Source organism: Leptonychotes weddellii, chromosome 14 (assembly GCF_054177405.1).
Source record: "Leptonychotes weddellii isolate Sample4059 chromosome 14, ASM5417740v2, whole genome shotgun sequence".
Taxonomy (NCBI): Eukaryota; Metazoa; Chordata; class Mammalia; order Carnivora; family Phocidae; genus Leptonychotes; species Leptonychotes weddellii.
In genome coordinates this window covers 53071101-53087532 of record NC_138382.1, presented here as the reverse complement: position 1 = coordinate 53087532, position 16432 = coordinate 53071101, and the positions used below count along the sequence as shown (strand labels likewise).

Sequence of the window (16432 nt, the reverse complement as noted above, 5' to 3'; positions counted from 1 at the left end):
TACAGAAGTGTGTGGGTCTCCTACGATCCAGCACAAAAAACCAGTTCATACCTCTAAGTCCCCAACTCCTATCCCACATTTAAGGGCTTCTACATTTGTGGGCCTCAACTAGAATGGATCCTACCCTGATAATCTCAAACTGGGCAGGGAGCTCTGTTCTGAGGCCAATTTAGGGATTCAGCTTACTCAAGGGATCTCCCATTCTAGTTTGGAAAAGAACACCTTATTCAGGGATGTCAATCAGTAAAGAAGATATTAGAAGGAGAAGTCCATAAACCTGTTTGGTAATACTTCCAAACTTTCCATTTGTAGTGTCTGCCTACACTTTAAGTAGAAATCTTCCCCAGATTCTCATGAACACTCCCAAATTCCGGGGATCACAATCCTATGTATTTCTGAGGCTTTGGTACAGCCACCATGAGCTCACTTAAGTTTATGTACTAATCTGAGCAAACCACTTAGTCTTTCTAAACTCATACTCCCTAAAAAGAAACCGTCAGAGCAAGACATCCAGTATTTATGCTATATACACAAATCTTGAGATCAACTTCCAGTTCTCAGTCTAAGAACAATGACCGTTTCCTTACCAAATATCTGACCACAGGTATTAGGCTACATGATCCCTCTTAAAACCCTTTCCAGCTCTAAGATCTAGAATTGATGGTCTAGTCCTTCACACGTGATCATGAAGCTTCTGCTTGAACACGTCCATTTAAATCACATTCTATTGTGGGATAGCTTTAATCTTTTTTTTTCCCCCCCAAAACTGTCATCCTGAACTTCTTCCTCCAGACGGTTCTTCTATTCTCTAAAGTGACCTTTGAAGTGCCTTCCAACTCTTGACATTTTAGGATTCTATGAAATGTGGAAGTCTGAAGTAAGGTTTCAGATAGTATCGAAAGGATCATGACTGTAATTTTCATTTAAGTGTGAATATTACTAGAGTAAGTTTTCTTTGAGTAGATCCCCACAGTACCTCCAGCATTACTTTGCATACCGTAGACACTAAGTACAGCTTCATTAGACTTGAGATAAATTAGTCATTCTTAATTCTGACAATTAGAGTAAACTCTTGCTAAATGCTATTACCAGAAATTACTTTAAACAGAAGTAATTTATATGTCTGTAAAATAAAATTTAAAACATAGATTCCACTACAGTTGTTCTGCAAGCCTTCTCTTTGCCATGCACAACTCGCTCCAGAGTTTTATAACCTTGCACCTTGAAAATTCCTCACGAGCAAAAATTTGTAAGCAAGGGATGAGAGATTTACCAATATTCTGGTCCAACCCAAAATCACTTGTGGGGATGATCCCAAGGAGAAGGCACTTTGATGCAATCTCAATTTAACAGGAGCTACAACATTTCTGCTTTGTGTATCAACAAAACTTTAGCAAAAAATAACTGCATGAAACAAAGTGCCTACGGTTGGGAGTGATGGCTAAGAGTTTCTTTCTGGAGTAATGAAAATGTTCTAAAGTTGATTGTGGTGATAAATGCACAACTCTATGACTATACCAAAAGCCACCATATTGTACACTTTAAATGAGTAAACTGTACAGTATGTGAATTTTACCTCAATAAAGCTGTTAAGAACAGAAAATGACAGAAAACAAATGTCCTTTAAGGGGTACTTGAAACTTACCTCCTTCTCCAGATCCAGAGCCATTATCTGAGAAGAAAAACAAATAGTGAATAGAAATATTTTTGCTGGAAATTTCATCTTATCCAATGGTAAACTTTCCTATCAAAAATCAAACTGTGATGGGGCGCCTGAGTGACTCAGTCAGTTGAGCCTCTGACTCTTGGTTTCAGCTCAGGTCATGATCTCAGGGTTGTGAGATCGAGCCCTGCACTGGGCACCATGCTCATCAGGGAGTCTGCTTAAGATTCTCTCTCTCTCTCTCTCTCCCCCCCTTTGCCTCCCGCCCCCCCACTCGCACAAGTGTTTGGGCTCTCTCTCTCTCTCAAATAAATAAATAAATATTTTTAAAAAATCAAACTGTGATAGCAATTCTCATGTGGCCTTTTTCTTATTTTTTTGATATGGAACTAAACTAAACTATTCTTATATACCTATTCCATGTCTTTCTCCAAACAGAAATTCCTTGGACACACAATCATCTACCTCATACATCTTTTGTAGCCCATTCAGGAAATATGCAGGTGCCTTGTACAGAGTAAAGGCCAATAAATACTGTAAAGTAAATGGCTATATAAAAATAATTTTAATTAACTCACTTAAAAGGTAAAAAAAAATTTTTTTAATTTTGTTAAAGCTTGAGAGGAATAATGAATAAGCTGCTTTTATTAGAAAGGGAGGAAAAGAGCTTTGGGTCTTGCTCCAAAAATCTTAATGAAATCTGTGGATAAAGGCCAAAAGCCAAAAGGTAAGAAAAAGCCTCAAGGCTTAAAAGGAAAGAACTTCAGAGCTGAGGTTTTCATATTACTGATAAAATTAGCTTCCTCTAGGAAACCTAACCAGAAGGACTCTCACCAAGGTATAGGTCAGACACTCATTACTAATGAAATTAAAGAGCCTCCCTCAATATTACCAGCAAGAAGTCAGCCTAAAATATAATTAATATGAAATATTTATTTCATAAATCCTAAAAAGGCCAACATATGGTGCAGAGCATGTTACCAAGAGGGTAATGCTAGTATCATCAGCATGGTATAGTAAAAAAGCAGAGATGGCAAGTGAAGAACTTGACACACTTTATCCTGCACTTTTGGGCGGGGGGGCCAGACACATCCTCAGGAACCCACTCCAGTTCTTCATCACTCTCTTCCCTTTAATCTCCTTCAGACAATAATTGAATTCCCAAAACATGGTAGAAACAGAAGGAACTGGAAAAATACATATTTTTTTGTAATATCCACTGCAAAATCTTCATGGGATTTTATAAAGTCTTAAATTGTGTTCAATTTTGATTAATCAGTCATAAATAATTACATCTGAGTAAGTAAGAAGGAAAAGAAAGAGTGAAAGAGCAGAAGAAAGACAAGAAAGAAGGGAACTCCATTTAAAATTGGTTTATGACCCAACTTTTCTTAGGAAAACACTCCCTTTTTCCTTCTATTTTACATACATTGACTGGGTACATATTAGGTGCTAGGCAACACGATAAATGCTAGGAATAAATTGATAAATAAGAAAGCCCCAGTGCATGAGATACTCACTCCCAACCTGTTTTCAACCCATATCCAATTTTAATAAATATAATACCTCATACCTTCCTTTAGTGTCCTTTAAAATTCTAAAAAAAACTAAATATTGTGACGCCTTTGATAATGAGACTGCATTCTTCTTGTAGATTATATTTTCACTGCACACACGCCTTCCACCGTCCACACAACTCCACCCCAACCCTGGGACTATGATGCACCTCCCCAGGCAGGGCATATTGCTTTCCTGTTGAAAAGCAACTGCTCTAGCAGGAGACACATGTGTCAGAGAAATGAAATACAGTAGGATATATACAGAGAGACACGCACAAAGTGTGAACAAACTCAGCCAGGAGATGCCACGGAAGAAAAATTTCAGAGGATAAAAGGCTAAAGCTCAACCTGAAAGCATAAGAAAGGAGTTTTCAAGTAAACAAAAGAGAATGTTATCTCTAGCACAGGGGCCAGGACCAATAAAAAGACCAAATGAGACGAACAACACCGGCCCACCGAGCAACTAACAAGATCAATACAGCACCTCACAGCTTAGCTGATTCAATCCTCATTTAACAATCCCAAGAGATGATATCCATTTAACAGTTTAAGTAACTGGGGCTCAGAGGGGCTAAGTAGTTACTATATGACCTTTTGTCCAAGGTCATATAGTAAATAAGAGCTGGACTTAACATCCGGTCTTTTAACCTGTGCAGTGCTCTTTCCAATTTCACACCCCGCTTCTAATTTGGGATTATAAAGAGTTCTATATTCTTTTTTAGTTTCTAAACCAAGTCTGTGAAATACAAAGTACTTAGAGAAATATACAAGAATCACAACAAATGATAATCTATTGGCCTAACAACACAATCATTTCACCAAGCACCTAATTATTTGGTGTAGGGAAAAGAATTTCTCCCTCCCAAAGACAGGTCCAGTCTTTGCCCTCAGCTTCTGGAAGGTAATCTATATCATACCTGATAGAAGTGTCGTATTTAGGGAGGGTACTGACCACATCAGATCTTAAAGTGGGGTTGGCCACACTCAATAGTCCTAGGGTGAAGGCTGGCCACACCACAAGGACCAACCATGTAATTTAGAGTGGGGGCTTTCAGTCATGTGGTATTAGTGGACCTGGAGTTTGAGATCAACCACATGGACAATGGGTCATTCATGCTTATGTAATGGAGCCCCAGTAAAAATTCTGAACACAGGCACTATAACATATAGGGAAAGAAAAGAAATACACTGTATCATAAGAAGTGTCTACACCTTGGGGCGCCTGGGTGGCTCAGTTGTTAAGCGTCTGCCTTTGGCTCAGGTCATGATCCTCAGGGTCCTGGGATCAAGCCCCACATTGGGCTCCCTGCTCGGCGGGGAGCCTGCTTCTCCCTCTCCCACTCCCCCTGCTTGTGTTCCCTCTCTCGTTGTGTCTCTCTCTGTCAAATAAATAAAATCTTAAAAAAAAAAAAAAAAATTGTCTACACCTTTACTGCTAATCTTCATACATTAATTCTAATTACAACACTTCACCTGCATCCCTGCCCCCAAATACAAACGCAAGTAAGAAACTTACATCAGTGCCTTTCAAAATTAACCACTACCTATTCAGGAAGGAAAAGAGAAGGAAGTAAATACAAAAAACTGGAGGAAGATAGGTGACAAGGACTGGCAGACAGAAGAGAGAAGATATAAAAAGAGACAAGCTTGGAAAGAGACACATCCTGGGAAGCCACTAATGGCTTTCTATGGATATTCTCCACCCCTCCCCTGTGCCAAGAAAATAAAAATCAACAAAACAGATCCCATATCATTTCCCATGCCAAATCTTGTTCTGTCTAATATTTAAACCATAAGGCAAAAAGATACGCAAAGTCCCCACGGAAATGGCAGTAAGCATTAACAACGTAAGAGAAGTAATGTGGTATTAGACCATCTGGGGTTAAAAAGCAACAACATGAAATGCAGACAAAGAAGAGCTCCCCCACACCCCCACACAACTGGATCCATAGAGCAGTTCTGGGAATATACCCCTGACTGGAAATTTCCTTTTAGAAACCATGGTGGAATCATTTCTAAGGTTTATTCAGAAAAATACCGCACATACCGGAGTAGCATGGTCCTCTTGCTACTACTGTTATCTCTTTCTGGTGTTTACAAGCAGCCCTTCTGAGAAAGCATTCATTTTGATAAGTGTCCCCATTTGATCCACAGACAGGAATGTAATTTGTATGACACTGCAAAAGAAACAAAAGTAAATTCTCAAAACTAGGCATGAATATTAATAGTTTACTTCATATTCATGAATGTAACACCATAGTATTGTGACATACTTCTACAGAATAGTTTGCTCTTTTATTTGGTTTGAAAAAAAAGAGTTATGGAGCACCTAGGTGGCTCAGTCGTTAAGCATATCCCTTCAGCTAGCTCAGGTCATGATTCCAGGGTCCTGGATCGAGACCCATATCTGGCTCCCTGCTCAGCGGGAAGCCTGCTTCTCCCTCTCCCACTCCCCCTGCTTGTGTTCCCTCTCTCGCTGTGTCTCTCTCTGTCAAATAAATAAATAAAATCTTTAAAAAAATAAATAAATAAAAATTAAAATAAAAAAAGAGTTATATCACTTTCTCACACCTTTTTTCACATTTATAACGAAAATATCAACTATCCATAAAAATGAAAATGGAAATCCCATGCTATCTACTTCATTTGCTTGCTATAAAGATCCAGTGAGATAAGAGGGAAATTCTTGGCAATGTTTGTAATAAGCTAAGAAGCACTAATTATATAATGTCATTTTATTATTATTAAAAGCCATTCATTTAATACCTCTAGAATGCAAAGTCCCAAGGTAAACACTATAGGAAACACAAAGAAATACATGATCTCCGAGTCCACCACTATCCATGTGACTATGGACTAGTATCATCGCCATTTTCCTCACCTGTAAAATGGTAATTATAACAGCCAACTATCTAATAAAGTTGCTGTGAGGACTAAATAAGAGAAATCCGTCTTTAGCATTTATATCTGGTCATACTAAATTCTCAATATTAGCTGGTTTTGCTATGCTCTCACCATTTCTTAGTCTTAAGTAGTTGCCCAGAGTCATAGCTAATAAGTAGGAAACCTGCAATTTCTCACAAGTGTATACTCTACCCACTACCCACTAGTTATTCAGCAGGGTTTCACTCTGTGTCACTCAGTGGTAGTGAGCAGGGGGCTTACAATAGTGCAGGCAATTTCCCCAAATTCAACCTAACAAGCACATACCTAGGAGTGAGCATGAGATGGAGGAAGCAGACCCACTGTTCCTCGGTCAGTCTGTGTCCAGGGGTCTCTCTTAGGAGCCTCTCACTACGCTATGGGCACATGAAAGGATTTGGGCAATTTTAACAACATGCAACTTCTGACGTGGGCACTGACTCTAACCTAAGATCTTGGCTCTACCTGAGGTCTGCTGCCCCCATACTGCCATCCTTGCTGGAGGAAAGAAATCCCCCCTATACCTTCTATTTACCTGGAAGAATGTGATCCGAAATAGTTTAGAAAGGTGCAAAGTGTACAACTCTGGAGCTACATCCATGCAAACATTTATTGCGTACCTACTGTGTGTCAGGAACTATGCTGAATACAATAAATAAGAAAATAACAACAAGGTTGTGATGGCCGTTTTTATGTGCCAACCTGACTGGACCCCAGATTCAACCTTATTTCTGGATATTTTTTGAGGCTGTTTCTGGATGAATTTCCATTTGAATCAATGGACTGAGTAAGTGCTCTCCCCAATGTCGGTGGGATCATCCAATCCACTGAGGGCCTAAGTAGAGGAAAAAGTGGAGGAAAGGGGAATGGCTCTCCCTGCCTGATTTGGGACACGGGTTTTCTCTGGGTTCTGAGGCCTTCAGACTTGGACTGGAACCACACTACCAGTTTTCCTGGACCTCCAGGTTGCAAACAGCAGATCATGGGACTTTTCACCCTCCATAATCAAGCAAACCAATCCCTTATAATATAAACACTCTCCCTTTTCCCCTCATATTCTCTCTCTCTCTCTCTCTATATATATATATGTATATAAATATAAATAATTTCCTATTGGTTCTATTTCTCTGAAGAACCCTAATACAAAGATCTTATAAGAGGGCATCACACCTAGCAAGAAGAGACACTGATAAATTCGGAAAAAAGACATAATCCAGGGAACTCCAGGGAGAAGAACAAAGAGAAAGAAAAAAAATAAGGGAAAAGTCATAGGCCCTCCTCTTTGTACATAACCCAAGATTTTTGTTTCATTTTGGTTTGGTTTTTTAAAGATTTATTTATTTGAGAGAGAGAGCACAAGCGGGAACAGCAGAAGAAGAGGGAGAGCGTCTTAAGGAGACTCCGCGCTGAGTACGGAGCAAAACATGAGGCTCAATCTCACGACCCTGAGATAATGACCTCAGCCGAAACCAAGAGTCAGATGCTTAACCGAATGCACTATCCCCATAACCCATGTTTTAATGGAAAGATGCAATTTTGATCATTTTTCTCAGTACAAAATAAAAGTTGCTTTGTTTATATAATAGCTCTTATTAGCAGACTGAAAAAAACAATTTTAGACTTTATTTAAAATCCTGTTATTATCTGTTAAAATGTGCTTATATACCAGAAAGCTCATATTAACACTAAAAGCATGCTGAATCATAAGCAAGTTTTTTAAATGAATTGAAAGATACTGCTAAAGCGCCCAGCAGAGCAGTGTTTAATTGACATATGAGGTGATTTTTCTTCAACTGGCAATAACCTAAGTCTAACTTGAACAGATTTATAAATTATAAGAAGGCAGAGTAGTCAAAGGAAGGTTCATTCAGCAGCAGGATCAAATCATGCTGTAAGCCCTTAGGCATTTTGCTCCTATAGGGAAAGCAACTTGTCTTCAAACATCTTTATATCCTCAGCATCTAGTACTGAGCACAAAGCAAGCACTGGATAAACGTGTAGTGATCTCAACCCCTAACTTTTATTTCTCTTTCCTGCTTTGCCACCAGGTAAGAATGCAAGGGATTGACAGAGATCATGAGAGGGTTTTCTAGCTGTCCAAATACATTAAAAAGGTCAAAAAGGCTATTTCTTTATAATCTTAGAGTTGCAGGGAAAATTAATGAAAAGCAAAATCATAAAGATAAAAATAAATACATGAAAATTTAAAATTTCTTTATATCAAAAATTATAAACAAAATAAAAATGGTGCTAGACTACTTTAACATTTTTGTAATCTGTATAAACTAAAAAGCAACGCTCTCTAAGGTAAATACTACTGAGTGACTTAGTACTTAAAAGAGAAATTAAAACACCCATGATCGACCCTTAAACATGGGGGTTAGGGGTGCCAAACCCCCACACAGTCAAAAATCCATGCATAACTTGACTCCCCCAAATCTTAACTACTAATAACCTGCTGCTGACAAGAAGCCTTACCAATAACATAGTCAATTAACATATATTTGGTATGTTACATGTATTATATATTGTATTTTTACAATAAAGTAGGCTAGAGAAAAGAACACGCTATTAAGAAAATCATATAAAAGAGAAAATATATTTACAGTACTGTACTGTAAAAAATCCATGTATAAGTGGACCCACACAGTTTAAGCCTGTGTTGTTCAAGGGTCAACCACATACACTTATATAACACACAATATTTCTAGAAGGAAATACAAGTAACAGATGTTGCCTCTGAGATGAGCAATTGGTAGTCTGGAGTGAAAGGAAGACATTTTTTCATTACATTATAGATCTTCTTATATAATGTTCAAGTTGTTTAACATGGGCATATATTACTCTTTTAAAAAACATAAAAAGAGTACCTACATCACAGGTTCTCATGACAGTTTATGAGTTATAGAGTTATATTATGTATGACCCTATGATTTTATAGGCTCTTTAACTCATAATATACATACATATATACATACACATATTTAGAACTGTTAATGGATATAATGCTCAGCATAAGCAATATATAAGTACTCAAATAGTGTACTATATATAGTATATGCACATTCATACATACATAAATATGTCTACAAATCAACACAAGGGAAAAAGAAAATACTCCAAAAAATGGGCAAAGAATATGAAATATTCACCCAAAAAAAAAAGGTCAATAAATATATGGCACATTTTCAACTTCTAATAATCAAATGTAAATTTAAAAAAAAATTTTTTTGCCTTACAGATTTACAAAATTTAAAAGGATTGACAAAATCCACCACCAAAAGGCCAAGGGGAAACAAGCAGTCAGATATACTGCTACTGGTGAGAATGTTATCTGCACATGAGGATCCCACTGCTCAACAATTCCACATCGAGGAATTTAGCCTAAAGAAATTTAAGACAGTTGGAAGAGGGAACAGCTTCAGTCTTCCCAATACAGGGGTGACTAAAACACCAGTAAGAAACCTACAATCTTGGGGCGCCTGGGTGGCTCAGTCGTTAAGTGTCTGCCTTCGGCTCAGGTCATGATCCCAGGGTCCTGGGATCGAGCCCCGCATCGGGCTCCCTGCTCCGCAGGAAGCCTGCTTCTCCCTCCCCCACTCCTTCTGTCTCTGTGTCTCTCTCTGTCAAATAAATAAATAAAATCTTTAAAAAAAAAAAAAAAAAAAAGAAACCTACAATCTTTCTGGCTTAAACACCAAAGGATAGAGTTCAGGGCAACCAGAGCCACTAAAAAGAGAAAGAAAAAGCCAGAAAGGAGAGAGTCAGAAGGGACTCCCAGATTCTGTATATAAATTCAGACCAAATTTCTAGTTAACTCTCAAAATACTCATGGGGCAGACTCTAAGTAGCACAGATAAGATTAAAAATAATGAAGTAATATTTGTGTCGTTTCCCACAACAGGGAAGAGAGTCTGCAGTTTGAGTTCAGCCAACTTAAATGTTTAGAAAGTGACAATATTCGTCAGGAGAACATAACAGAATTCAAACACTAAAACATATTCACAATGCATATAATAAATTCAAAATTACTCTAATACAAAGAAAAAGGAAACACAATCCATTCTCAAATGAAAAATCAAAAGAGATCATCCCTGAGATATCCCAGATGCTGAAATGAGCAAATTTTAAAGCAGTAATAGTATCTATGCTCAAGGAAAATATGCTTGTAATGAACGAAAAGTCAGGAAAACTCAGCCAAGAAATCAAAACTAGAGGGGTGTCTGGGTGGCGCAGTCGGTTGAGCATCTGACTCTTGGTTTCAGCTCAGGTCATGATCTTAGTGTTGTGAGATTGAGCCCTGCATCAGGCTTCATGCTCAGCAGAGTCTGCTTGAGATTCTCTCTCCCTCCCCCTCTGGCTCTCCCGCCATGTTCTCTTTCTCTAAAATAAATAAAATCTTAAAATAAAAAAAAAAGAAATCAAAATTATAAAGTCTAGAAATAAAATATCTGAGAGGTTCCTGGGTGGCTCAGTCTGTTAAGCATCCGGCTCTTGATTTCAGCTCAGGTCATGATCTCAGGGTCATAAGATCCAGCCCCTCATTGGGCTCCGCACTGGGCATGGATCCTGCTTAAGATTCTCTCTCTATCTCTCCCTCTTCCTCTGCCCCTCCCCTCAAAAAAATTTTGAAAAAAAAACCTCATGGATGGACTGAATGGAGAGGACAGAAGAAAGGATTAGGGAACCTGAAGACAGATCATAAAAAATTATCTAATGTGAAGGACAGAAAGAAGTAAAAGTCCATGAGGGCTTAGTTACATTATGTACACCAATATCTTCTTTTAAGGAAAGAAGCCCACTTTAGTTGCTATCCCTTTTAAGAGGATTTGGGGTGCAGGCAGGGAAGCCAGACACAACACACTAGCCAGAACATTCACTGCATGAGTAACCATATAGGGGTGGGCACAAGGTCAGCTAAAGCCATGTCAAAGGTGGCTATTGTGAATAAACAGTGGATTGTAAAGTCTCTTTTGACTATAAAGAGCCTGTCCAGCTGTACAATAGTGTAACTCCCTACTCTTCCTGATACTTTTTAGTTTTCAAAGAGATTTCATATGCAAGCTGATTTTGATTCTCATTACAGTATCATAAAAAAGGATAGAAAACGTGCCTTTTCTTTTCAGATGGATCATACAGGAACTTCCTGAGGTTATAGGGTTACTAGAAACACTGATTGTCCTATGCTTTTGTCCCTAATCTCTATACCCTTTCCTTCTCTTAAAATCCAAAATGGTGGGTACAATTAGAATAAGATCATGAGTGGAAAGAATTCCAGTTTCTTCTTTGTTTCGTCTCAAATCCTGAATCAATAACCATCTCCTGAGCAATATTCTGAAGCCAGATCATAATTTAATCACAGCAAATAAAAAAGAAAAATTGAATGTAACACATTTCACATCTTTTCTTTTTATTTATTTATTTATTTATTTATTTTTTAAGAAACAGAATCACAACTTAAAAGAGCATCTGAAAAGCAAAGATATTAGTTTGAGGTTCCCCTGTCTAGTTTATCTCTAACCCTGACCTACCCCTGAGGTACCAAGTCAGCCATGTTCTTTGGCCTAAAAAGATGAGACACCAGCAAATAAAAATGGAAGGGAAGAGCATAACATATAAAGAAGTTGAATCACTATGTTGTACACCTGAAACTAATGTAACATTGTGGGTCAACTATACTTAAAAAAAAAAATTAACGGATCAGAAAAAAGACTACAAAGAGAAGAAAAGGGGAAAAAAGCCAACTTGGTGAGGAGGGGCAGAGGGGGAGAGAGAGAATCTCAAGCAGACTCCCCACACCAGCATGTGTGGAGCCTGACGTGGGGCTCTCCATACCACGACCCTGAGATCATGCCCTGAGCTGAGATCATGACCTGAGTTAAAATCAAGAGTCAGACGCTCAACCAACTGAGCCAACCAGGTTCCCCCAAAAATGTCAACATTTTTTTAAAGATTTTATTTATTTATTTGACAGAGAGAGAGAGAGAGAGAGCATACAGCAGAGGGAGCAGGAGAGGGAGAGGGAAAAGCAGGTTCCCCACTGAGCAGGGAGCCCGATACAGCGCTCGATCCCAGGATGCTGGGATCATGACCTGAGCTGAAGGCAGTCGTTTAATCGACTGAGCCACCCAGGTGCCCCAAAATGTCAACATCTTAAATAAGAGATTCATTTCCTTTCAGTGACAATTAGAACTTACATTTGAATAGAACCTTAATATTTTTTCAAAGCATCTTCATACCTATTATTGCCAGTCTGTCCTCTTAACTCAAGGAAAGAAGCATGGAAAGTACAAATAATAGTACTTCATCTGACAACAGAAAAATCAGTGGGCTCTGAACCCAACTTCTTTTGGGGTTCAAGGTATTTTAAGCTTTTCAATTTGAAGAATGTAGAATGATAAAATATTAAAAATGTAAAAATTTTTCAAAGTAGGTTTGGTTTCCTCACCTGAAATTGACATGCACATTTCAAACTGTCCCCATCTTCTTTACAGACTCCTCCATATTTACATGACGATTCATCACAAACTCTTACATCAGACTCCCTCACATTTAATTCTGAAAAAGAAGGGGAAAAAATGTTTCAAATGTCTTTTTGTACCCAAATGTACATATATAAAAGAAAAAATACCTTAAAATGTGTTGATCACCGCATTCACAAGTATAGTAATAGACATAACACACAAAAATCAAGTCCCATAGGACACAAAATGTTCAGAATTCCTCAAGGAGAATCTTGCATAATAGTATACCTAATGTAACCCAAACCAAAATAAAACTCAAAATTTCAGGATCTCACAGAATTCCCAAAGGTAAATCTACAGAATTTTTCTATTTGGCCTGCCAAGAGCTTAAGACAGTCTTCTTACTATTGTCTTAGTATCTTAGATTTTGGTTTGTTTTTTTTTTTTTACAGATTTTTAAAAAAATATTCTCTACATCCAACATGTGGTTCGAACTCATGACCCCAGATGAAGAGTCATGTGCTCTACTGGCTGAGCCAGCCAGGTACTCCCTTATTTTTCTAGGGATTAAGTTACTTTTAAGGAGAACAAATAAGAGTAATTAAAAGAAATCTTAATTCTTTTGATACCCAAATAAATTTCAGATTATCATAATTCACTCTAGACAAACTATTTTAATTACAAAAGAATTACAAAGTAAACCGGAATTTCATACAATAGATATATATGGAGCATTAATGTACACAGAATAAAAAAGATTAAAAATCTTACTCTTAAAATTTTTAAATGACTGATTTAATTCTACTCTACCACAGGAAGCAGAGCAATCAACAATACTATCATTCTGCGGTCATTTCATTCCTGCTCCAAGACCATCGGTCTTGCTATCAAATTAAGCTTTCTAGAATCACATAGAATTGAGTGAAAACCACTATAAAGCAATTTTTACATCCTCCCTATTGGGAATGAGAGATATAACAACGAACAATAAACAATAAAATGACAGCAACAATAGCAAACAAGAAACAAATTGATTGTTTTAAAAACCCAGCCCATTGTAGGGGTGAACAAATGAGTCTGGGAACAGGAAGGCCTAAGTTAGCTTCTGACTGTCGCTCAGTAGCTGAGGGACTCTGGGAAGGGCACAAGGTCTCCTTCAGCTCTGGGTCATGATGAGGTCTTGGCAAACAGATCTCAGGGAATATTTCTCCAGCAACCTCCCATCCCTGGTTGTTTTCTAGTTCCAGATTTCAAAGCGGGACCGACTGGACTGAGTCAAGAAGGTTCTGTATCTAGTGACATCTGTCCTGGTGACATTTCTTTGCCTCTCTCTGCCCTACCTGTTCTCACTGCTCTACAATGGTGTCTTGGGTCTCCTACTCCTCCTAGCTGAACCTCCAAGAAACCAGCAGTCAAGTACCTAAATACCCAGTGAGTTAACAGTATTTATCTGAATAACCACTCTCAACCAAGAAATGCACTGGGTCAAGTATACATCTGTGTAACTATAGGTTACAAAATTTTTCTTTTCCTTAAATGAAACTCAGGTGTTTTAAAAAAAAAAAAAAAAAAGACATGAGCTGAAACTTAACAGGAAACTATTAGAGCTATTTTGTTGTTCTGTTTCCAGCTATTTCAGGCACAGATGATCATCTTTTAATTCCTTTCACCTTGGCTATTTGGCTATGGAGGCTCTATGCTCTTGGATCCCCATATCTCCCAATTTTTGCTTACTCATCCTTCTCCCCCTTGACGAGTTGCATTAGCACCTGAGGCTCAATCCTAAGCATGGGGTTTCCTTTTTTTTTTTTTTCTATCTGCCCACATTCCTACTAGGAACTTGCACAAGGTCCAGTTCCAACTACTGTCTAATGTATGCACATCTTGAAACTCAAGGAAGATTAACTAAATATTAATAAAGAACTGCTCTGGAGAAGAGAATAAGAGTGCATAATATCTTTGTTTAACTACAGGTTTAGCCAATTTTAGGGGTCATAGAAATAAAAACAAATGTACAATTCAAGAAATAAAATTTAGTGCATTTCTCCTCTTCTTTGTAGGCTTAAAGTTCACACTGGGTTCCAATACAATCAGACATATAAAACAAGAATAAGTAAGGTTTTTATTCTATTTGTGGGCCAAGATCATGCTCTGAGTTGCTCTGACTTATGACTTGGGCTTGAGATTCTTTGAGGTCTGTTTCACCTACTGTATTTTTAAAGTACAACGGGGCTGCAGTCTAGAACCTAAAACATCCCTGCCACCAAGATTCACACATCTCTGGAGACTGAGAGTTGTTCAAAGCATCTGTTTGCATGTGGTTAGACTAAGAAACATTTTGGGACAATAATCATCCTTACTAGAGAGAGGCAGAAAAGCTTGGCGCAATAAACAAAGCTTGAACAGGAGGAGTGGTCACATGCACAGGTTGGTGTCTATCACTTGGACTGCTCCCCCAGCCCAGCCCCAAGAGCTCATCATAACAGAAGAGCTACAGTGAGAAACTAAATAACAGCTTTCACTGAAAGCTTTGAAGCAACAAGATTAAAGAGCTCTGCTTTGATGTCCACATAACAATATATAATAGCGGGAGAGAAAAGAGGCTGGGATACCTCAACAGCCCCAGCATCAGCATTACACCTGGCAGGACAGCACAAGGCCAAGGAGATAATCAGGCACAGAGATACACCTGTTATGGAGGGGCTGCAACATGGCAGGAAGAAAAAGACGTGCTATGTGGCAGTGGCCAGAATACATTAGTGAGCCCACATGAAACACCCTTTGGTGACTCCAAGAATAAACTTGGGTGGGGGCAATTTGGGGGAGCTAGAGGTCCTACATTAATAGGTAAGGGTAAAAGTCATGAAATTCTGATTACACTGGTTATTAGTCATGTTTTATTTTATGCCTATCCTATTATTAAATTCATGCTATTTTCATGTGTATTAATGTGTTAAATGTGATTATTTAGTTGATCAGGAAACAAGTATCTACTATATATCTAATTCTATGCTAAGAAATTGGGACACACAGAAAAATATATAACAGGGAGCCTATGATCTTGCTAACATATGGAACAATTAGTGATGAATTCAATATAGTCTATAAGGAGAAAATGCTGTTGTACAGGCTATGATTGCTCTAGGAATTTCAAGAAGTAGGAGATAAAAATGGATTTGAAGCAGAGGATGCAGTATCAAAGATGGCAAGACTTACACGGACTTGGAAAAATTAGTAAGACTTTTTGGCTGATTATAAAACTGATATAGGATTAAAAACACTAATATAGAATCACTATACAGAATTTAAAAACAACATTTAAAAGTAAAGAATGTTTTAGGGGCACCTGGGTGGCTCAGTCAGTTAAGTGTCTGTCTTCAGCTCAAGTCATGATCTTGGGGTCCTAGGACTGAGCCCCACATGGGGCTCCCTGCTCAGTGGAGAGTCTGCTTCTCCCTTTCCCTCTGTTCCTCTCCCCCCCGACCCCCACTCATGTACAGGTGCAGACGTACTCTCTCTCCCTCCCAAATAAAATCTTTAAAAATAAAAATAAAAATAAATAAAAGTAAAGAATGTTTTAGTTGCCCACAACATATAATACTGAAAGAGAATGTTCTTATCTGGAAAAATAATTTAAGTGAAAGTAGAGACACAAGTAGATAAATAGTACACATAAATATTAATTATCAGTGGTTCCCTAACCATGCTCCTTATGAAAACTGATGGCCTAGAGTGTACCTTCATTAAAATCAAATAAGAGGGCGCCTGGGTGGCTCAGTTGGTTAAGCTACTGCCTTCGGCTCAGGTCATGATCCTGGAGTCCC

General features: G+C 38.2%; 1 protein-coding gene across 3 annotated transcripts in view; it reads right to left on the bottom strand.

Moving 5' to 3' along the window:
- The window catches only part of TMEFF1 (transmembrane protein with EGF like and two follistatin like domains 1), a 74599-nt gene that overhangs the window by 44730 nt on the left and 13437 nt on the right, over positions 1-16432 (bottom strand). For all 3 annotated transcript variants that reach the window (XM_081803274.1, XM_081803273.1, XM_081803275.1), the window contains exons 2-4: positions 12593-12702; positions 5270-5399; positions 1646-1672 (exon numbers count right to left, since the gene is read on the bottom strand). In XM_081803274.1, coding sequence (XP_081659400.1) covers positions 1646-1672; positions 5270-5399; positions 12593-12702 — 267 coding nt within the window. The remainder of the gene's footprint in view (positions 1-1645; positions 1673-5269; positions 5400-12592; positions 12703-16432) is intronic.